This window comes from Physeter macrocephalus, chromosome 18, assembly GCF_002837175.3.
Source record: "Physeter macrocephalus isolate SW-GA chromosome 18, ASM283717v5, whole genome shotgun sequence".
In the NCBI taxonomy this organism is placed as follows: domain Eukaryota; kingdom Metazoa; phylum Chordata; class Mammalia; order Artiodactyla; family Physeteridae; genus Physeter; species Physeter macrocephalus.
Genome location: NC_041231.1, coordinates 83,096,044 through 83,119,592, shown reverse-complemented (window position 1 = coordinate 83,119,592; position 23,549 = coordinate 83,096,044). Strand labels below are relative to the sequence as shown.

The window sequence follows — 23,549 nt, the reverse complement described above, 5'->3', positions numbered from 1 at the left end:
ACGAACCCATGTCCCCTGCATCGGCAGGCGGACTCTCAACCACTGCGCCACCAGGGAAGCCCTCATTATATTTTTAAATCAATCTAGTGACTGTATTTTATACTGTTTTAACAATGTCTATTTTAAAAGTCCAAATAAAATTCCCAATAAGACTAAATAATTCACTATCCTCCCTTGACATAAAAAAAATGTAGAAAATCTTCTCATTGTGAAAAGGAAACAGGGATTATAGTGTGGCTAGAATAAAATACAGAAAAAAACTTAAGGGTCTTAAAATCACTTAAAAATATGTTATCACCTGTATCATGTCTTCATCAAGAAGACTGTTATGTTTCTGGACATCCACTGAGCAGAAGTTTTGCACTTATACTCTTCTTTAAATATGCTTAAAATATTGTATATAGTTGGCATTTCATTCATGCAGTATCTTTGTGGGGATGGCTGTGGCCTTTTCACGTGGGGTCCCTGAAAGGAGACATGACTTTGAGGTGAGTGGCCAGGAAGCCACATTCCCTTCATTCTTAGCCAGTTCCTTGACCCAGCCCTGCAGACAGGTGCCCAGAATCTTTAAGCTAGCTGTGCCCATCCCCAAAGCCTATCTCCTTCTTCTGTCTTTCTTTCATCTCTCTCCATCCTATCACCAGACTCTTCAGAATGCACAGGAAAATTTTCATGCAGTATTGTGATATTTTTAATGATTCAGATTTTGTTAGTTGAGACTCAATGACGTAAAATATAGTGCTGGTGCTGAAAGTAAACGTATTTTAATGAAAAATCTGCATATCCCAATGCCATTGGATGGACCATCCTGACTTTTGTAGGGAAGAAGCAAGTACCTGATGACATGCATTTTGCTTGCAGGTATCCTTCAACTTTTCAATGTGGAAATTCAGAACTTTGGTTCGCCACTGTATTCCTCCATCGAGCTCATTGATATGTCGGCAGGATCCTGGATAATATCGTGTACTCTGCACCAAAGCTGTGGTGGGGGCATTCGTGCAGCTGGCAGTCAGGGGATCGTTTTAAATGACAATGTAGTGTTTAGCACAGCTGGCCATGGCATTGATTTGGAGGGTCAGGACTATTCTCTCTCTAATAACCTTGTGGTTCTGATGACACAGTCAGCATGGTCTCCCGTTTGGGTGGCAGGAATCAAAGTGAATCAGGCAAAGGACATCCATCTCCATGGCAACGTTGTGGCAGGATCCGAGAGACTTGGCTTTCACATCCGAGGCTACCGGTGCTCCTGTCCTGAAGCTCTTTGGTCTGACAACGTGGCCCACTCAAGTCTTCACGGCCTTCATCTCTATAAGGAGACTGGACTGGACAACTGTACCAATATCTCTGGCTTCTTGGCTTTCAAGAACTTTGACTACGGTGCCATGCTCCATGTGGAGAATGGCATGGAAATAGAGAACCTCACTCTGGTAGACAATACTATTGGCCTTTTGGCAGTAGTTTATGTGTCTTCTGCTCCACAGTGTTATAGTGAAAATCTACAGATTGTGGTTAGGAATTCAGTCATTGTGGCCAGTAGCTCATCTTTTGACTGCATTCAGGACAGAGTTAAGCCTCGTTCTGCCAACGTGACATCACCTGATCGAGCTCCTTCCAATCCCAGAGGGGGTCGAGTTGGTATTTTGTGGCCTGTATTCACCTCGGAACCAAATCGGTGGCCTCAGGAGCCATGGCACAAAGTGAGGAATGGCCATTTAATTTCAGGCATCATGAAACTTCAAGGTAGGATGTTTGGATTTCCAAGCAATGTAGTGTCATGCATCTGTGCATAGAAGCTTTAACAGCATTTTGAAATTATATCAACAAAAGCATACAGTGTAGTCTGGTGTTTGCTGTCCAGTTGACCATCTACTGGGCATTGATAACCACAATGGTAGTTTATAATGACAGTGAGTGATTTCTTTAAAAAGTCACTGCTCTATACATATTGAAGAACTTTCACCGGGAAATATTTAATTTCATTATATGCCTAATCTCTTAGGTACGTGTTACTTTTCCTGTCATACAGAGGAGGAAATTGATACGCGGAAGTTGTGCCTCAGTGAGGTTGCCAAGTAGTTGGTGGGGCAGCCAGGATTTAATTCAATTATACTACAACCTACGCAGAGAATCTTCTGTCAGCTCTCTTTTGTACTATTGTACTCGCTCCTCACTGGATTTTGATCAAATCTTTGATGGAAAGTATTGCTCTTAAGATGTCAATGTGTTGGAATGCTCTTCTACTTTGTATACAATGTCCATGTCTTCAAGAATTAACGATATTTTAAGTCAAGATTTATGTAAACTCCTGGAACTACCCTGGACAGTAACTTAAACTTACTCCTGGCCATACGTTAGTATAAGAATATTTAGTTGTGTAGTCTGTATTTGTGGTTGGCAGTTTACATGATATAATGTTGTAATACCTTAAACATTTTTTTTCAGATGTGACCTTTTCTAGTTTTGTGAAGAGTTGCTATAGTGATGATCTAGATGTCTGCATTCTGTCCAATGCAGAGAACACTGGAATCGTGCCTCTAATAACGGCAGAGAGGACCAGGATGCTAAAGATCAAAGATAAAAACAAGTTCTACTTTCCTCCTTTACAAACCAGGTACCGGTTTTGGTATTTATAGTAAACCATATTTATGAAGGGTTTGGTAATTCTCCAAATACCTGAACATGTTTTTTAAACAAGGATAAAATCATCAATGGGAATAGAAATGAGTCCTTCTAGAAAAATACGGTAGATTGATTGGTCCCAATTCTTTACCCTCCTATATTTGTGCCCTTTGAGATACTATTTTTGCAATCTCTCTCACTGAGGAGAGACTGTTTCTCTCTTCCTTGAATCTGGAATCCACCACGTGATGTCCTCTGGCAGACAAAAGCGGCAGAAGTGATGGATTGCAAGTTTTATTGATATTGTTTAATTGTTTTATCTTTATTAGAGGTACTTCTTTGGGATGTTTTCTAAATCAATGGAAAAAATTGACCCTGATTCTTGAACCTTCCATGGAGTATGGTGTCACTAGTTTTCAGAAGGAGGCTTGGGTGTCCTTGTGCAGGCACTGGTGGGGAAGGAGACCATGTCTGCTGTTAGGAATCCCTAGAATGAACCATATGGCTTAGACAGATATTTGTTCTCAGACCAGGCGTAACTACTGTTCTTGAACATATGATCTGGGAGTTTTATTCAAGAATCTGAAAACTAGACAAGGAATTTTTTTTTTTTTTTTTTTTTGCTGTAAGAGGGAGTGGGAAAGTCAGAGCAGGGGAAATAGGTTATTTTTTCTTTCCTATAACATTGGGAAAACTTCTTTAGTTGGAATAAAAGAATCAGGAAAAGCACCCTAATTAGAAAGTTTATATGTTTGGCCCAACACCAGTCTCTTTTTGATGCCCATCCCTGAACTGTTTTTGGAACCTAAACATTATTAGGTATACAATTTGTGTTACTCTGTCATTTTTTTCTACTGTCCAATCTTCCTTATGTTCAAGTCTTACCTATGGGATGAAATAGTTATAAAGCTAAATGATATTAGCATTTGATTCTTTGTACTATTAATACCTGACACATGGTTGGCATGCAATAAGTATTTAATATTATTACTAATGGTACCTAAAAATGTCAGATGAGAGGAAATCAAATAAATTCTCTATAATTCAATGTTATAATTGCCAATAACTTGTTTATATACCCTGCTTGACTCTAAATTCTTATGCCTATGTTTATCACCATTGTATTCCCCAACGTATAAGTAGTAGGTTTTCAATAGATATTTATTGAATGAGAACATCTTTTTTTTACATTGTTTTTGTATAGCACAAGTATAATCGATATTTATAATGAAAATCTTAAAATACTGCAAGGCCCCAAAGTTCCATAAAGCATTGATCATATCATGTTTAATAAATATTATTAGTTAGGGGCATTTTATTGTATCTTGAATCTTAGAAAATTAGTGATTTATGTAAAGACTATATAACTCGATATCCAGAATATTTGGTTAATAAGAATTGTCTTTTTTTCTTGACCATATAACTGGGAAATAACATTTTCTATAGAGTGTTATTTCATATCTAGGTAACACGTTATTAATAATAAAATTTTATTGAATTTATTTTTCATAACGTCCACACTACCAATATATGATTCCTTTTGGTGGCTTATCATGGAAATGAGAGAGTTGCTTTCTATCTATCTTCCCAGGAAAGATTTAGGAATACTGGTCTGCTCTGAATCTGATTGTGAAAGTCCTAGAAAATATCTCTTTAAGGATCTGGATGGGAGAGCCCTGGGTCTGCCTCCACCAGTTTCTGTATTTCCTAAAATTGAAGCAGAATGGACTGGATCCTTCTTCAACACAGGTCAGTTCTATCTGAACTCGATGTCTCCAGTAGAGGGAACAAGCATGGGACGGAGCTGGTTTGGCTGTGTGGTCCAGTGGGAACAAAATATCCTGGAGAGGAACTGAGCAATAGAGTTGGAGCCTGTGCCAGTAAGCTGCTCACCTCACCTCTATCTCAGGAATGTTGGGTGCTTAAGGGATGTCACAGTACCCCTGTTGTGCCCTCCATGAGATTGCCTGTGGTCCATGTCGAAGGTACAGACTCCCAACACCTACCTGTGCACAGGTGAAGAGAATGGTCCTCTCACTAGGTTGGTCTCTTGGGCCTGAAGCAGCACTCTCTGTGCTCAGCGTTTCGCAGTGTCTGCCTTGGAAGCAGTTCCTCTAGATTCTGAATCTTTCTCTTCCACCAGAGCTAAATGCCCTCACTCTGGAAAGGGTGGTAGACTAGATGGCATGCCTTCTTTTTTGCCTTCCTTTTCTCCATCTTCTAATTGTCCCTGGGGGACTATGATCAAAATCCCTTCTTATTCTTCTTGCTTTTACAAGCCCATCCGGCTGTCAATTTTTATAGCTGGACCCCTGGAGAGATCATTGTCTTTCTACTTCTACAAACAATGCAACTCTGAGTTTACTTTTTTGTTCAGGTGGAAACTGCTGCAAGTACATCCAAAGAACTTTCCCAACTTTCTTCCTACTTCATTGGATGACTCTTTTCAAACTTCTTTTCCAGTCTCCCTTTCTCTTTTGAAGTTTTGAATATTCCAGGACTATGTCCTCAGACCTCTTTTCCTGTCTTGCTCCTAAGTCCAAAGTTGAAATACCATTTACTGCTGATAAATTTATATCTCCAGCCCAGACTCCACCCTGAACTGTAGTCTGTTATAACCAACTGACTCCACTGAGAGGTATAATTCGCATTTCAGACTCAATATGCCCCAAATGGGGACTCCTGGAGACGTGACCCCCAGTTGTCCCAGCTAAGCCATGCAGAAGCGAAAATGTTGACACTTCAAAACCTTACTCTTCATTGGCCGAGGGATGCTCCTGGGTACACTAACTCTCCAGCCCTTTGGCTTTCCCTGAACAGGCCAATCATTCCCTTTCCCATGGCCAGGAAAAACCTTTCCTGGAAGGTTTCCTTCTGAGGAAGGAAAAACCTTCCTCAGAAAGGAGTGGTAGGTTTTTGTAGCAGCCATCTTTGGTATGTGAAGGTGAATGCCAGGAAGATATGGGGTGACACTGAAAATGTCTCTTGCAAACAGGAACTCTAAAATGTCCATCAAATACTCCAGGTGTGAATACTCATGTTCTTTCAATGAATTCTTAGGTGGTGCTTACCATGTGTTGTAAATATACTGTTTAGGCACAAGCATATTTGCTGCTGGTTGAAAAGCTGTATATTTTATTTTTTCACTACTCTTTGTCTTGGTTGTGAAACATGATTCAATGGTAAAACTCTGATAGGTATTATAATATTACATGCTACTTACTATCAGCATATGGGCAAGCGTGAGCATATGTGTGGGAGGCTGAAGGTATACTGGGAGGTGTGTAGGATGGACTGCCTTAAACTCCTGATGTTTTAAAGCTTTATAACATTTTAAATGAGGTTGCTATAGGTCCTAACTGTAAGGATTCCCACAGTAGAATCCACTGTTTATTGCACTACAAATACAGTCTGTGTCTTCTTGCCATGAAGGAGACAGCACATAGTAAATGGTGCCTTCCGGGTACTAACAGGATTGGAGTGTTTTCCTGTGACTTCCAAAATAGGAATAGATCCCTCCTTCCCTAGTTCAAGTCCCTTCTCATTTTTTAAACCATAGTTTTATGCTACTTTCCAGTTTCTGTCCACAATATGGTGGAGGAGAAAAGCACAAATTTAATCTTAAGAGAATAAATGTCTATTTTGTATTTTTCCTCTTCAAGACAAGAATCTGTGGTCATCTATAAAACAGTGGAAGCAGCCCAGCAAAGATGAAAATGGAGGCCTCTGGAACCAGCTCTTATATTTATTCCAAATGGCGTCGAGTTTAACACACCCTTTTGGCCTTTCTCCGTTTTATTAACAAACAGTTTGGAGTCCATTGCCTTTGAGGTTTATTTTTAATTTGAAAAATACAAATTTTATTTGCACATATAAGTTCACATGCAAAAGTCAGACAGATATCCACAGGTCCCAGTGTATTGTCATATGCTCCGGTGTTGGGAGCAAAAATTATCCATGTGGATCAGCTGTGAGGAACACTGTGCCAGTAGATTTTGCTATCTGTGTAATGCAGGGTGTGTAGCCAGGGGAAAAGTGAGCTGTTAATTTTGTTTTGTACTTATCTGTAAATTCGCATTTGCAGCCAACTTTGAAACATGCATGGCAACAGGGTGCAAGGCAGCTAATCCCAGGCAGGAGAACCTCTAAGAACCATTTGCATTTTATTCTGGAAAGAATTTCTTTTGATGATGGAGGCATCTGATCATCTGAAAATCCAAAATTATAAAAACAAAGTCTGGAAACTTATATCCCATTTAGGTAGGACTAGATCAGTACTAGAGCTTTCCACCCTGGCTTCTGACTCATTTCCTGTCTGTCCCAGTCTACAAATGCATGGAGTCACCTCTCAGCCCACTTTGTACATATGGCTACTGATGTTATTGGGAGAAGACTGAAAGAAATCAGAGCTTTGGTTTCAATGGCATTTTACAATTTCTTAGCCATGATATAGAAAGTAGAAAGGGGGTGTAACGGAAGCTAGCATCCCTTGAGCACCTTTTGCACGTGATGTGCTGAAGTTGGCATTTTCACTCATTCAGCAAATGCATTTGACCATCTGTAGTCTACCAGTACCTTTCTAAGGATGGGAACTATAGCTGTGAATAACATTCCTGCTTTCATCAAACTTATGTTCCAGTGGAGATTATATCTATATATCTATATCTATAAACAAATAAATAAAAATATTTCAATAGTGATGAGAGGTATGAAGAAAATAAAACAGAGTTTTGGGCTAGAGAGGTAGCTTCAGGTGTGTGTGGTGTGGTGTGTGTAAGGGAGCTGCTATTAGAAATAGAGTTACAATTTCAATGAGGCCTGAATGAGGAGCAAGGAATCACTCCTCTGAGCAGACAGAGGAGCTTTCCAGGGAGAGGGACCAGCCAGAGCAGGGGCTCTGATACCAGAATAGCCTAAATGTGTCTGAGGGGTGGGTGGAAAAGAGACCCATGGGAGTGATGTATAGTTAATGAGAGGGGGCGTAGTTGCAGGTAGTCAGGGCTTAGCCCCTTTATAGGCCAGAGTAATTTAGTAAGATGGTGTCGGAAGGCGGTGCTAGGATTTTATTCACTTTCTGAGAAGATCGTACAAGCTGCTGTGGAGTGAATGGATCATGGTGAGGGCGAGGCTGGGAGCAGGCAGTGTAGTTAGAAAGCTGGGGTTGAGGGGGCCCAACAGATGCAGGACTCCGTGAGTGGTCCACCGCCCTGTGCTGCCCACAGACTGCGCCGGTCCACAGTGAGGTGATGACAGAAATGTCCCCTGTAGAACCAGAGCTACTTGACAGGAATTGTACATCTGTTGGATCTAATGAACAAAACTTAGGACTTTCATTTTGTATGTCTAATTTGTCTGATAATTTGCATTATATTTTAAATGTGTTGGTTCTCAATAGACTGGAAATTTTGAAACAAACAAAACATAAAATCCCCTCGTTCTCCTGCCCTTGTTCTCCTTCTTCAATTTAGGAGGTAAATTTGATGTGCTTAGGACAGTGGCTCCCAAAGCTGGCTTATTATCAGAATCACCTAGGGCATTAAACATTCGTTTGCATGAGTCGATAGTTGTGTGAAACCCAAGCCTTTGTATTTAACCCACACACAAACACACATACACACACATACACACACATACACACACACATACATACACACCCACACACATGCATACGTACACACACACACACACACACACACACACACACACACACACACAGAGACGTCCTCCCCAAGTGATTCTGCTGTGCTAAGGTTTGATAATCACTATTATAGAGTTATACGCCCCCTTTGAAGTAAACAGACAGGATGTTAAGAAGACAATTAATATTTTTAATTTAAAAAGCAGGCAGTTTCAGTTTCTCATGAAGAATCAAGAATAAGCTCTCTGTGCCAAATACCAGCAGACATAAACATACTTGCTTATATACACACTGGATATATTTCTGAAAGGGAAAAGAACATTAACTAAAAAGACATAGGAGTATTTGCAATCTAAATTAAGTCTTTAATAATAAGAATATATTAAACCTTTTAAAAAAATTCACATTATTTTTCCTGGTGTTGAAGTGAGTTAAATGACCTCAGCATATCACTTTCACAATATATCACTGGATAAAAATGGATTCAATGTTAAGTTTATTTTTTAAACTATATATTGAATCATTGTATTAAAAGTCTAAACTCGTGATAAGCTTTTCCCACACTTTCCTCAACATCATGCCCAGCAAAGTACTGTGGTCTGACTGGGACTTCTGACCAAATCCACCTTCAGGGCAGGTGAGAGTTTCCCATTCTTTCCCAGGAAAGAGTAAGAAACATTTTTCAAATCGTGTTACTTCTTGGACACTTCTTGAGAAAGAAAGTTATAAACCATTATGGAGATCTTAAAAGTGACTAGCCTCAAATCAAAAATAAAAGATGAGGTTGGTGAAAAAGAAAATAAAGCTGGCATTTGACTGTCAGCACATAGAGTGATGAAGTGGTTTGTAACTGAATAATGGGGAAACTCAAGTTTCAGTGTGGAGACGTGTGCTCAGCTGCCTAACGGAGAGCAGCCAGCATGTTTTCAACTGTTTGTTGCTAGGTCTTGAAATGTGTCTTTTCTTTAAGCTTTCCAGGCTTCTCTTTTTTCCCGTTTGCCCTGGGAATGACAGCAAGATGGTATTATAAAATGGGAGAAGGAGGGGGAGGGAGAAAATGAGAGGACAGGACGGAGAGAGGAAACGGTTGTTAGAAAATTTGTCTGCCAATATATGTGCTTGTAGAGGTCTTTTCTTCTAGCTAGAGGGGGAAATACCATTCTCTTTTCCCAAGCAATTATAGGCCCCAAAGATTGAAACTTGGTATATAGCTCTTTAATCTCAGCAGATATTTATGGTTAAACATTAGACTTTTAGGATTCCAGATGTCAGGGTATTAAAACATAAAGGCACAGTGGAGTCCCAGAAAATATTAGAATCTTTGGGATATGTGACTGCAGGGATTTTTATCCTGAGCAGAGGAGGATAAAGCTTCTGGGGATGCTTTGTAAGACCCAACGAGCACCTTTCTTCCACCTTAGTCTCTCCCTCTTCCACGACTTGTCTGCTCTCCAGGCAGTGAAGGGCATAACAATATTTGATTGCATTTTAAAATAATCCGTACTGTGAATTGGAGTGCTTTTCCTGTGTGACTGGTAAAGGGTGATGTAAAGAGGCATTATGATCTACCGGAGCAATTTCCCTTTCCTTTCTTCAATCTAGACATCCTATTTCTGTGATTCTCTTGCTCTTCAGCCCTTCCATTAACAACTACAGGTTGAGTATGTTTCTGACTCTGTGCTAAGACCTTCAGATGAATGATCTCATTTAATGCCATGGACAGGATCTATCCTAGGAGATAAATATTCTTGTCCCCTCTATTTTATCTGTGTGGAAGCCGATGAGACACATAGGCAACTTGCCCAAGTCATACAACTAATTAAGAGAAGATTCAGGACTGAACCCGTGTTTTTAACACTGTGCTGTACTGTACACAGTACCCTCCTTCGACTTTTTCTTGCTTCTTTCACTACATTGTCCAAGGTAAGCTCTCTGTGATCTATCAGCTTTTCTCACACACAAAGCTCTATATACGAAGAACAAAGCAAACTGAAACTGTGCAATTATTCCAGCAATTATCCACCCTAACTAGCAATAATAATAGTTACCATTTATCTGGCATATTCCATGTGCCACGCATTATGCTAAGTGGCTTATAAACATTCCCATTTATCCCTACAACAACCTTAACATGTAGGAATTATTATCCCTTTCAGCATTTGAGGGAATAAGGGTTTAGAAAAGTTAACTAATTTTTCATGGTCCCACAGCTAGAATGTGCAGAACCGAGATTTAAATCTGTATTTGTCTGACTCCAAAGTCTGGGCTTGTAACCACTTCTAGGTAATTATCATCGTGTGGTCTGAATCATCTGGTGGGGTGCTGTACAGAGATATATTTAACCGAGTAATTCACATATTTCCACTTTACATGGTAGGAAATAGATGTTTAGATTAAAAAAAATAACTGTCAATTACTATGACATTTTTAAGAAACAATGTAATAGCAATCACACAAAAACCTCATTTAGTTCCTATTCTTCCTCTTCTTCTAGTATATATGTGTATATATATTAGTTTTCATGGACAAACTAAATGGACTCTGTCACATCCAAGAAAAGCATTTTGCCAGCATTAACCACTGAAGGTTGTGTGATGGCAATAGTGTTGTATGGAGAAGAAGCTTTCGTCTTGAGATCAAAAGTGTATTTTGGTAATTTTTCTGTAGCTTCTCCTCTTCCCCCAGTGACTTAATGTAGGGGTTTTTTTTTCCAACCTAGGCAAATAGTTATCGAGTACCCAGTGAGAGCAAAGCACTGTGTACTGTTGGAGTAACCTAGAAAGAACATCAAGGTAGATAAGAAAAGAAGGCATATATGAAAGAGGCAAGTAAAGAATTGTGCTTAGAAGGAGCAGACGCAGGGCTTCCTGTGCGTTGCAATGTAATAGCTCCCCTATGGAATGCCCCGGCTCCCACATGCAGTTGGGACTCTGTCTCTTTATGTCCTCGTTTCATCTATCACTCAATTCCATTATAGCTCATCTCATGCTCTACAGCCATCACTTTACAAGCCTGCCTTCTCACCAGACTGAGTACCTTGAAGGCAAACATCTTTGAATTTTTATTACAATCTTTGGAACATAATATGTGCCCAGTATATGTTTGCTGAGTGAGGGAATAAATGAGTAAATGGGTGACTAAATGAGTGAAAAAGTCAAGAATTGAAGTTTGCCATCAGCTGTTTCACAAAATGTCTCGTAGATTTACTCAATGCATAAATTGTTTTAGCATTTTTTAAGAGTGTTTCCCATTCACTTATCTTAGGAGATTGTGAAAAATGTGATGCATGGCCAGATATATGTTGAAAACTCTGACCATTCCCATTTTGGAGATTCATCACATGCATTAAAATATTAAAGGTTCTGATAAGTCCTGCAATTAAAAAAAAGCAACTGTTCAACTTTGTGTTATCCAGTATTTCTCAAACTTTTTGACTACAGAATACATTTTCACACTACGCATGAGTACTCCTTGGAATTAGTGTAGTTCAGAATGCATTTTGGGGAATATTGTCTCATATTAATCCATTAGCCTGCAGAAATACATGCCAGTTGGAAACAAAATGATAAGATTACAGTATTTTTGATTTTGATGGTTTCTTGAAGGTCAATCAGTTGCACTTCCCATTCAGTGTGAGGATGGCCTCTATTGTCAACTTTCCCAGGAAGTGGGAATTCATTCTCTTACAAGACTGCCTAATATATTTTGAATAATTTTAATTGTTAGGGTCTTCCTGTATGATTTCTATCTACTAACCTAGTCTGCTTTCTGGTGACAGAGTATAAGTAATTCTTTCCATATTGCATCTTTTTACATATTCAAAAGCGGTTACCTTTTTCTAGCATAGAAATTCTAAACTTTTTTCTGTTAGTAAATATATGACAGAGTTTTTCAGGTTTTCACTTTCTAAACTGGCTTGTTTTGATGTTCTTCAATTGTTGATGATTTTTCCAAAATGTAGAAACCAGAACTGAGCATTGCCTATCCAGAACAGCATTGTCCAATAGAAATAATAACGCAAACCACAAGTGTAATTTAAATATTCTAGTGTCCAGGTTAAAAAAAGGAAAAAGAAACAGGTGAAATTTAATTAATAATATATTTTATTTAATCCAATATATTCAAAGTGTTATTTGAAGATGTAATCAGTACAAAATTACTGAGATATTTGTATTTTTTTCATACTGTCTTTAAAATTTCACATGAATTTTACAGTTACAGCATATCTCAATTCAGAAACTACATTTTCATAAGAAATATTTGATCTGTATCTAGATTTCATAAACTTTACAATTGAAAAGTAGATGCACGTACAATTTGTTCCAAATATACCTAAACATTTTTTGTAACTAAATTATCAGCTTTACACTTTAAATTATATTTAATTAAAATTATATACACTTTAAAATTTAGTTCTTCAGTTGCACTAGTCATTTTTCAAGGCCTAAATAGCTACACGCAGATGAGTATTTCTTCCTTTGTTCTGGAGGGATAAATATTAAAGAGAACTGATTTTTTTAAAACCTATGTGCTAGACTGTATTTGTCTCTGATAAATTTTACTTTTATAAGTCCTTTTTATAGGTCATCATATGCATCTTGGGTTTCTAGAATTAGAAACTAACCACAGAATTAGAAGCCATTCTGGAGAGCACCTAATTGGTTCTGGGCATATAACTTGGTCAGTAAAAGAGAGAAGCTTGCCTAGCTGGGATTATCTGCCATTAGCAGAAACTACCGTTTAAATATCCAGTCCTCCATATAAAGCATCAAGGTTTTCTGAGCCTGGGAATTTTACTGTTCAGGGTATAATCCTTTATTGAGAAATCTATTCACATTTCTATGGTTTGTTATATGAGAAGCAGTAACATCAATGTTCCACAAGAGGGGCTATTTTTGAATGTTGGTCACTAAGTGAAATTACTTAACTTTTTGCCATGATGATATACTGGCTCTCTCCTTTCTCTTTTTCATTTTCTTGTCTTTCTTTCGCCTTTCCTCCCCCAGCCTCTGCCCCTGGATTATTTCCAGGACTTCATTGAATGGTAAACTGTGGTCTTATTTGTAAAATTTTAATAATGGAGGAATCCTTCGATGCTGCTTTCATTTTTTTGGTACAAGAATTATTGAAAGATTTAGAAGGCAGAAGCTCAAACTTTAGCTTGTTTTATGCCTAAGACAGATGGATGGTTTCTTTGTGTTTGATTATTGTGTGTGTGTGTGTGTGTGTGTGTGTGTGTGTGTATGCGTGCACACGCATTTTAATGGAAGGAAACACTTGGGCAGTCCCACCAATAAATAAAGCACTTGTGCCTTACCAATAGGTGCTAAACAAGTTCATGACTGAGACCTTTTCATTTCAATATAATGGATCTGAAAGATTCTTTGATTTAGTTTTACGTTTTTTCTCCAAATATTTGCACACTCACTAGGTGTAAAATTAATGCTATTTTGTGACATTCTGAATGCAATCATTAAAATATCCTAGAAATAAATATGTGGATGGAACAAAAATTTTTTTAAAGGTCAGAAATAGATACTAAATACATTAAAGAACTTAGTTTATAACAAAGATGACATTTTAAATCATGGGAAAATAGAAACTATTCATTAATGATACTGAGGCACTTGACTAATCACTCGGAAAAAAAATAGGAATTCATATCTTTCTCTTTATAAAAATAAATTTCATACAGATCAAGATGAAAAAAATATATAGAATTACCAGGAAATATTGGTGAGGTTATATATTCTTAGAGTTACGGAGATTTTTCTTAGCATGAATCAAAATCTAGGACATATATGTAAATATTTGATAAATTTGACTCTTTCCAAATTAAAAAGTTCTGCAAAGAATATTAAAAACTAAACTAAAAAACTAGGGAAAAAATACAACTCATATAGAAAAGGGCTAATTTCCTTAATATACCAAAAAAATTCTTACTAATATTTAAGAACAAATAAAGAACAAACCAATTCAAAAAATATTCAGAGGATTCTAAAGTGTATTTCACAGAGAAATAAATACAAATGCCAAAAAGCATACAGAAAGCCATACAAAACATACAAAAAGAGGGCTTCCCTGGTGGCTCAGTGGTTGAGAGTCCGCCTGCCCATTCAGGGGACACGGGTTCGTGCCCCGGTCCGAGGAGATCCCACATGCCGTGGAGCGGCTGGGCCCGTGAGCCATGGCCACTGAGCCTGCGCGTCCGGAGCCTGTGCTCCGCAACGGGAGAGGCCACAACAGTGAGAGGCCCTCGTACCGCAAAAAAACAAAAAACAAAACAAAACAAAAACATACAAAAAGAGAAACCGTTCTCATAATCAGAGCGTAGGTTAAGAGTTTTTATACTGAGCTGAGCTGTCTGCATTGTGTCCACTTACTAGATGGGCAACTCCAAGAATGCTTCTTATTCTCTCTGAGCCTCAGTTTCCTCATTTAGGAAGTGGAGATATTAATAGTATATACTCATACGTTTATTGGAAGGATTAAAAGAGAGCAACTCAGCAAAAGTATCCACCACTACTACCAAGACAGTGATGACCATTGCCACTATTACTTACTATTAATATGATTATTTTAGCAGTAGTGTTGGCAACTATCTAAAGGCCTATACCTCTGACTCCACAACTCCACTTTTAGGAAGTTATCCTAAAAATTTTTGTTGAACGAATAAACAAGACAGTAAAACATATATAATGAAAAAGAAAATACTCCCTGCCTTTACCCTCTGCTGTCCTGATCTTCAGTGCTGCAGCTTAGAGGGAAGTTTCCATTTTTAAAAATCATATATATGTATTACTTATTATTTTAATAAGAATAATGACAGTAAAACTCATTTATATAACAAATGGGAATCCTGAAATATGAGTTGGTTATTATGTAAAGCATGTCAGGAAAAGGGACGCAGAAGAAAAGAAATTTTCCTAGCCCTAGAAGCCAATCTCTCTACTACGGAATTACGGACTCCCTGTAGGACCCAATTCCAATTTGCTTAACTCCCTCACAGGAAAAATGTTAATAAAAATTGAATATAAGTTCCTGAAAGTAATTGCCATGGAGAAAGGGATTTGAAGCTGATTTTCTTCTGTGCCTGTGGATAATAATCTCTTCCCTTTTGGGTGATGTTGGTGAGATGCAACTTTCCTTAAGCATGGCCTGTGTGGAAACCAGCCTATCCCTACATCTAGACCGTATTCTCTCTTCTTCGAGCACTTTAGAGGCAAAGGAGCAGATCCTAGAGCTATAAAACTCACAATGCCTATAAACTATTCAGCCCCTCACCTGGCTTGGGATAAGCCCTAAGTAAGTACTAGTGACCACTGTTTTGTTGCCTCCATTTATCCTGCCTCTGACTGGGGTGATGACTTGAACATTTGAGGATCCATCTTAACTGGTTATTTTACCAGTTTTCTGCTGCTGCTATAGCAAATTACTAAAAATTTAGTGACTTAAAAGAACACCCATGCATTGCCTCACAGTTCTGCAAGTCAGAAGTCTGGGATACTTGGCTGGTTTCTCTGCTTAGAGCCTCTCAAGGCTGAAAGTTAGATATTGGCAGGACTGCATTTCTTTCTGGAGTTTTTATGGATGAATCCACTTCTAATCTCACTCAGGTTCTTGGCCTGATTCAGTTCTATGTGACTGTAGGACTGAGGTTCCCATTCCCTTGCTGCTTGTAGACTGGGGGAATCATGCTCAACTTCTAGGGCTGCCCACACTCCCTGACTGTGACCTGCTTCACTTGCAAAGCCAGCAAGGGTGGCTTGTGTCCTTCACATGCTTTGCATTTCTCCTGCCTTCTCTTCTGCTGCATCTCTCTGATTCAAGCCAGAGAAAGTTCTTTGCTTTTAAGAATTTATAGGATTAGATTGAGCTCACCCAGATAAACTCCCCACTTTAAGATCCATAAACTTAATTACACCAACAAAGTCCATATTCACATGGTCAAAACTAGGGCATGGACATCTTTGGGAGGTTATTACTCAGCCTACCATAGTTCTTTGTAAGGCCTTAGTTTTAGTTTGGAAGGGGCAAGAACAAGAAATAGTAAGTTGGAATACTGATGCTATCTCTGAAAGATTTCTTTTCTCTCAGGAAAGAAGGAAGACCTGGTTTATCTGATTTTAGAGGTATTGTAGAAATATGGAGGTCTCCGTATCTGCTCTCCAGGGTGAACATCAGGTTTTGATGGAAAAACTATCAGTAGAACTGGATTTATTTGACATGATTATATAACATTATGATTCTTAGCCTGATTTTTGTCTCACCTTTGTTACAATTTGAAGCAAAAAATATTTTATAGGCATACCTCATAGATACCGCGTTTTTGGTTCCAGACCGCCTAATAAAGTGAATATCGCAAAAAAGCAAGTCATAAATTTTTTGGTTTCCCAGTACATATAAAAGTTATGTGTACATTATGCTCTAGTCTGTTAAGTGTGCAATAGCATTTATCTAAAAACAGTGCACATCCCTTCATTAAAAAATACTTATTGCTAAAAAATGCTGAACATAATCTGAACCTTCAGTGAGTTGTCATCTTTTTGCTGGTGGAAGGATTGAAATATTGTGAGAATTACCCAAATACGACAGTGACACGAGGTGAGCCAATGCTGTTGGGAAAATAGTGCTGACAGACATGCTCAACGCAGGGTTGCCACAAACCTTCAATTTGTAAAAATCTCAGTATTTGCAGAGTGTAATAAAATGAGGTATGCTTGTGTACTGATATGCATTTAAAAATGTATTTATTACATGTGTTTTAACTATGACTTTATTATAAACTGTCTTTGATATATTTATTTACAATGCTATCACTTCAAATTACAGCCACAGTCACCAAATTTCCCCTGAATTAAGGGAACCAGAATCTAGGCATTAGGAACTCCTGAATGTCCAGTGCCTGATGATGCTTGGTGACACAAATGTGAACTTCTGTAATAAGGGAAAGCGGCTCATTTTCCCTGGCTCTCTCAGACACATCAATGGCCCACCCAAATAGCTGAGTAGGAACTTGCAAAAGCTTAGATGAGGGAGCACCGCATTTTGCAGCAATTAATTTTGCAGAGGAAGCAGTCTGTTTAAAGATGCCTGCAGCACTCACTAAAATGGGGGCTGTTTTTCAAGGCCACCAGAGCTGCAGTGGGCTCTGGCTGGTTCATCAACAAAACAATGCTAAAATATGACCTCCTGGGTTTTGCAAAAGGAGGGACTGGAGGGGCAATGAATTATGCTCACCTGCTAGAGCTGGGTGAAGTCTGTAATTGTTTAGCCCCCTAGCACTCCCCTGCAAGGGTTAAAATGACAGAGATATTAGTTGGCGATGGCTAAAATTGTTGGTTTGAAGCTCTCGGCAATACGCAGACTGTTATTTACCGGACTTGGTCGATTTACTTCTTAATGCAATAATGACCTGTGAAATGAAACGTGAGCTAGACAATTGTTCCTCATTGTTTCCAGTAAAACAGCCCTTCATACCCCATTAAACCACCATTAATTCCATATGAAAGAGAGTCGCGCACAAGCGCAGGACGGTCTCTCTCTTTCTTTCTCAGACTTTCCTGCCCTCGTGCTCCTGTTTCATTTTTCTTCTTTTGCTTTGTATTTCCCCTTTTCTTCCTCTTTCCCTCCATTTCTCCAAATGGAATATGTGGGTCATGGAATCCATGGTGGGACATTTTTCCAAAGGACACTCGGAGTTACATCTCCTCCAAAACAGAGGCAGGGTTTCAGTTGCCAAGCCTCCACTGGCTCTCTGTTTGCCTTGAACGTGAAAACAGCTACAGAAACAGAAGAGTTTTGAAAAAGAAGGAGCAATTGTTTAGTCTTGTTTAAAAAAGATCCAAATGCCTGTTCCTGATGGGTACGTGCTAGTCTTCCCACACTGGTTGTCTAGTAACTGCCTCCAGGTAAGCCAACCATGTGAATGGGTGATGTACCTTCTCTGGCCTAGGGAGGGGTCCTTCCCACAGCAGGAATGCACACAGGTCATAAGAAGCGCCTCTGTGTTCCAGGAACCTGACTAGTTTCGAACTGCTTTCCCTTCTCCCAAGACCTACTCTAACTCCCCCATAACAAAGGCCCCAACCAGGAAGCACTGAACCACAGGGCATGAAAGCTGCTTCTGGAGCATTTCTTCTCGCTGACCCTTTTCTCCCTACAACCTCATAGCTGGCACCTGTCTTATAATTTTTTTTCATTGCATGACTGGAATGTTTTGCTTCATTTTGCATCTTGTTGAAACCTAGCAGGGCCCCTCTGGGTCCCCAATTTCTTGTTTGTAGGAAAAAGGCTTTAGTCTCCTAGACCTTTCTGGAGTTTCAAAGAGCAGACTCCTGCAGTTACTAATTAGGGAAGTGAGGGAATACAGAAACAAAGGAAAAGCAGTCAAGAAACAATATTTCAGTGATAAAACAGAGTCCTAACTCCTCCTCAAGAAACATACATAACAATCTTATACACATCTTTGAGTTGTTCTGCTGAAACTAAGACCCCACCCACCCGCCTAGGTGGAGGAGGGTGAATACATGCTGAGCACAAGCACATAGACACCAGACTGGTTGGAATCAGAGGATGATGATGAAGATTTCTGAAACACCACCCTGTTACCTCACCACCAGCCAATCAGAAGAAAGTCATGCCCCCTGCAGCCCTCACCCCAAATGTTGCCTTTAAAAACCCTTTCCTGGAAGCCATCAAGGAATTTGGGTCTTTTGATCATGAGCTGCCTATTCTCTTTGCTTGATGCCCTGCAATAAATGCTGTACTTTCCTTCTCCACAACCTGTGTCAGTAGATTGACTCAGCTGTGCATCGGGCAAGGGGGCCCAAGTTCAGTTCAGTAACATTGCTGTTTGCAGGGTCCCTGCATGACTCTTTCTGTCTTCTGTAGTCACATTGTCTTCTCTTCTTCCTTCAAACGTTTTCAGCATCACTCTTCTGAGGACACTTGTGATTATATTTAGAACTGTTGGGGCCCAGGGTAGATGACCCCAAAATATGCCTTAACGGCATATGATTATTTTGAATTAAAGTTACTTAAGAAACGTTCGATACAAGAGGGACACTCTGACCCTCTTCTCTGTCTCCCTGAAAGGAGGAAGTAAATCTCCCATGTGAAAGGTGCCCTTCATGCATCTGGAGGTAGAAGGGACACCCTTATCGCTAGGCACAGGGAATTCAGGGCCAAGAAGCTTGTATAAATAAACCTTGTTACTTCTTTCTTAATTTATTACCCAAGCCCAATCTTTGCTTACATTTCTTACTAATTGGGCACCCAAACCTAAATTCTTTTGTCCTGCCAATTCCTCTCAAATTTATTGTTTCTATGTCTAAAAAAATATAAAAGCTGTTGGCTTTGGCCACTTCTTAGGTCCCATTTCTATGAGACCTCTGTGCACATGAATTAAAATTTGTTCCTCTTTCTGCTGTTAATCTGTCTTGTGTCAATTTTATTATTAGTCTGGCCAAAAGAGCTCAAGAGAAGTAGAGGGGGAAATTTCCCCCTCCCCAGCAGAGCCCACCTGGATAATACAGAATATATATATTTTAATCTAGAAAGTCCAGGTTTGACAATTAGGGTATTTTCTTTCCCTTTCTCTTTTTGAAAGGAATGAAAAAGAAAGGGGAAAGAAAATATTCTGAATCGTCTAAATCACTCTTGATCACACACACACACACTCAAAACAAATTCAAAATAACACCTCACCATCAATTTTTTATATCATTTTAAATTTTCACTTCTGGTTTTGGAGGTAGGTTTATCATCACCATTTGAAATTCTCAACAGTTGACTTTCCCACCTCTCTCAAAATGGTTCCACTCACACATGAATTGTTCTTGAATAGTCAGTCATTTTATAGGTATCAACTCTGGCACTGGTTTGTGTGATAGTACCTAGTAATTAGAAAGGCTTGTAAATTTCCTATATTCCCCTTCCACACAGGGTCATGTGTGCTGGGGAATGAATATTGCAGGAGGCTGGGCGCTAACAAAGATTATCTCCCTACAGGTCGAGGAGAAAGGCTGTTTATTTTTAAAAATTCTTATTTATTGTTATTTTTATTTTTAAATTATTTATTTATTTATTTATTGGCCATGTCGTATTCATGTGAACTGCTTGTGGTATCTTAGTTCCCTGACCAGGGATTGAACCCCAGCCCTTGGCAGTGAGAGCGTGGAGTCTTAACCACTGGACCACCAGGGAATTCCCAAGGCCATTTAGATCTTCCATATGAACTCACTCTTTTTCTAAAAAAATTGATGTATAATTGATTTACAATGTTGTGTTAGTTTCAGGTGTACAGCAAAGGGATTCAGTTATATATATATATACATATATATTATATATATTTCATATATACATGAAATATATATATTTTAGATTTTTTCCATTATACGTTACTACAGTATGTTGTTGAATATAGTTTCCTGTGCTATACAGTAGGTCCTTGTTTTTTAATCTATTTTATATATAGTAGTGCTTATCTGTTAACTCCAAACTCCTAATTTATCCCTCCTCCTCCTTTCCCCTTTGGTAACCATAAGTTTGTTTTCTGTGTCTGTGAGTCTGTTTCTGTTTTGTAAATAAGTTCATCTGTATCTTTTATTTTTTTTTTTTGGTTCCACATATAAGTGATATCATGTGATATTTGTCTTTCTCTGTCTGACTTTCTTCACTTAGTATAATAATCTCTAGGTCCATCCATGTTGTGAACTCATTCTTGAATCTGTTGTAAAATGGGTTTCATCACCTCATTCTTTCCTCAAAAACATATCTGGCATTTTACTGTTTGCAGCTGATATCACAAAGGTCCCAGGAACAAAGTGACTCCTTTACAATCATATAGCCTATCAGACCAAACTTTTAGCTCCTTTTCAAGCCAGTATTTTTCCCCCTGTATTTAAAATCCCTTTTAAGAAAAAGTTAATTAAAAAAGAAATCAGTAATTAGTGAAGTAAACACTAATGAAGTGACTAAGGTCTCATTTAAAACAAGCTTCAATTTTTTTTTTAAAGAAAAAGTAATAGAGGGTAACCTTTACTGTTCAGAGTAGGCCTATTCCTGTGGCTATTCCATCTTTCAAGAGTTTACTGAGGATCTACATGTCCTTCAAGGGGATGCCCTCTCCACTCTAGGAGGAAGTGAAATCTTCCTCCTCAGACTGCCTTGGCTCTTACTGGAATGTCATCATTCATGTTACATTTTGCTCAGCATGATTAATTATATTAGAATGTGGTGGTGCCTTCTTTCCCCGATTTGATTATAACCTTCTGGAAGGCAGAATAGATTTATTATGCTAGTTTTAGCTTAGTTTAACCAATACATATCGATTCTCTATTACAATTTAATGATAGTTACTTCTATTGCAGTAGTTTCCATTTACTGGGTGCCTCTTACATGCCAGACATTGTGTTAGGTGCTTTATGTATCATACCTTTACAGTAACTTGGGAAGTAAGCCTCATTTTTATCATTCTAAATATGATGAAACTGAGGCTCACAGAGTTTAGGGGCTTTGTTTAAGATGTACATCAAGTGATAAAGTGAAGATTTATGCCCAAATCTGTCTGAACTCAGTACCCATGCTTTTTTTTCTTAATGACCATGACCTTTCTTGGATATAGGCTGTCTGGAGAATTATGCATAAGTGAGATTCATCTTTGACCCTCAAGGAGATAATTTAGTATGATAATTCGAGTACTAGAACCTAGTTCGAAACAATGTAAGATAAGCACCTGCAAATACATACATAGTACTCTGAGGGAACTGGATGGGTGGGATTTTGACAGAAGGAGAAAAAACTTCCCTTATCGAGGCATGAATAAAGGACACTGACATCACAATGTGTGGGGTATTTTCATTTGGCTGTAGAATGGGAAACATGTTGAGAAGAAAGGGAGAACAAAGCTGTAGTTTTGGAGAGCCTTGAAAGCCAGACTAAAGTACTTTTCTTTATTTACTTCATGAGCTGTTGAGGGGACTTTGAAGAGTCCAGGATAGAGAAGGAGTCTATGGGAAGCTGTACTGTACTCAGGCTGCAGGAAGCAGGGCGAAGATTGGGTTGGAGCATGGACCAAATGGAGAGACTTGATAGGACACTGTTTTAGTTGTTTAGCTTTAGAGGAAATGCATTGAGGATCTGGAGGAGATTGATGGCCATCAGAAGGGAGAGGATGGTACAGATCAAAGACATACAAAAGAGAGGGAAAAGAAAGGGCTTGCCCACTCCTGACTGTTGGGAACTGATGAGAGGAAATCAAGAGTGACTCTATTGTCCATAGTCAGCATATCCTGGGGAACAAAGGTTCCAACAGTAGATATGGGGAAATAAGAAGGAAGAGGTTGTTGGCCTAAGCTTTGTCTTTAGTGAGTTTGGGATGCCCACTATAGGGGAGAGGAACTATTCAAATATCCATCTGGCAGCGGGAATCTCTGGGATTAGAAACTGAAAGATAAAGCACAGCTAGAGAGAAAACTGAAAATTGTCTGGAATTAGCTGGTAGATGAAACAATAGAGCAAATGATTGCTGAAGAAGGAAGAAAGAAAAGATACTGAAGCTCGAACTTTGGGGAATGCATAGCATTGAGGAGAGCCTTCACTGGGAAATGTGCAAGCAGATAAGTGAGGCGTAACATTTTACTGTTTGTCGCAGAGACAAGGGGGCACAGAGGTAGGACTACCCACCAGAGGCGGGAAAACTCTCACTCTATGCTTCCTTGCTGGGTTCTGAGGTGCTTTAAGGAAAACAATGAGCTGTGACAAAGATGGGGTGAGTTGTCCTCTAGTGAGAGGGGAAGCTGGGCCAGTCTTGTGCTTCGATGGAGGAAACTGGTACAGGTACAAGGTGATTTAAGGGACTGGTCCACCCAGGGCCTTGCTGACCCCCAAACACTTTCCCTACCCATGCTGTGTCCTTCCTTCTAGGCTGAAAATGCTACCTTTGCTTCTAGAGCTGTTCCTTCAGAAAGTCAGTGTTGGGTGTGGAGAAAAGGAAACCCTCTTGCACATTGCTGGGAATGTAAATTTGATACAGCCACTCTGGAGAACAGTATGGAGGTTCCTTAAAAAAGTAAAAATAGAATTACCATATGACCCAGCAATCCCACTACTGGGCATATACCCAGAGAAAACCAGAATTCAAAAAGACACATGCACCCCAATGTTCATTGCAGCACTATTTACAATAACCAGGTCATGGAAACAACCTAAATACCCATCAACAGATGAATGGATAAAGAAGATGTGGTACATATATACGATGGAATATTACTCAGCCATAAAAAGCAAA

At 39.0% G+C, this 23,549-nt stretch overlaps 1 protein-coding gene across 1 annotated transcript in view; it reads left to right on the top strand.

The window, feature by feature from the left end:
- The window catches only part of PKHD1 (PKHD1 ciliary IPT domain containing fibrocystin/polyductin), a 429,330-nt gene that overhangs the window by 322,756 nt on the left and 83,025 nt on the right, over positions 1 to 23,549 (top strand). Inside the window, exons 57-59 of the mRNA XM_024121891.1 lie at positions 862 to 1,740; positions 2,443 to 2,611; positions 4,211 to 4,368. Coding sequence (XP_023977659.1) covers positions 862 to 1,740; positions 2,443 to 2,611; positions 4,211 to 4,368 — 1,206 coding nt within the window. The remainder of the gene's footprint in view (positions 1 to 861; positions 1,741 to 2,442; positions 2,612 to 4,210; positions 4,369 to 23,549) is intronic.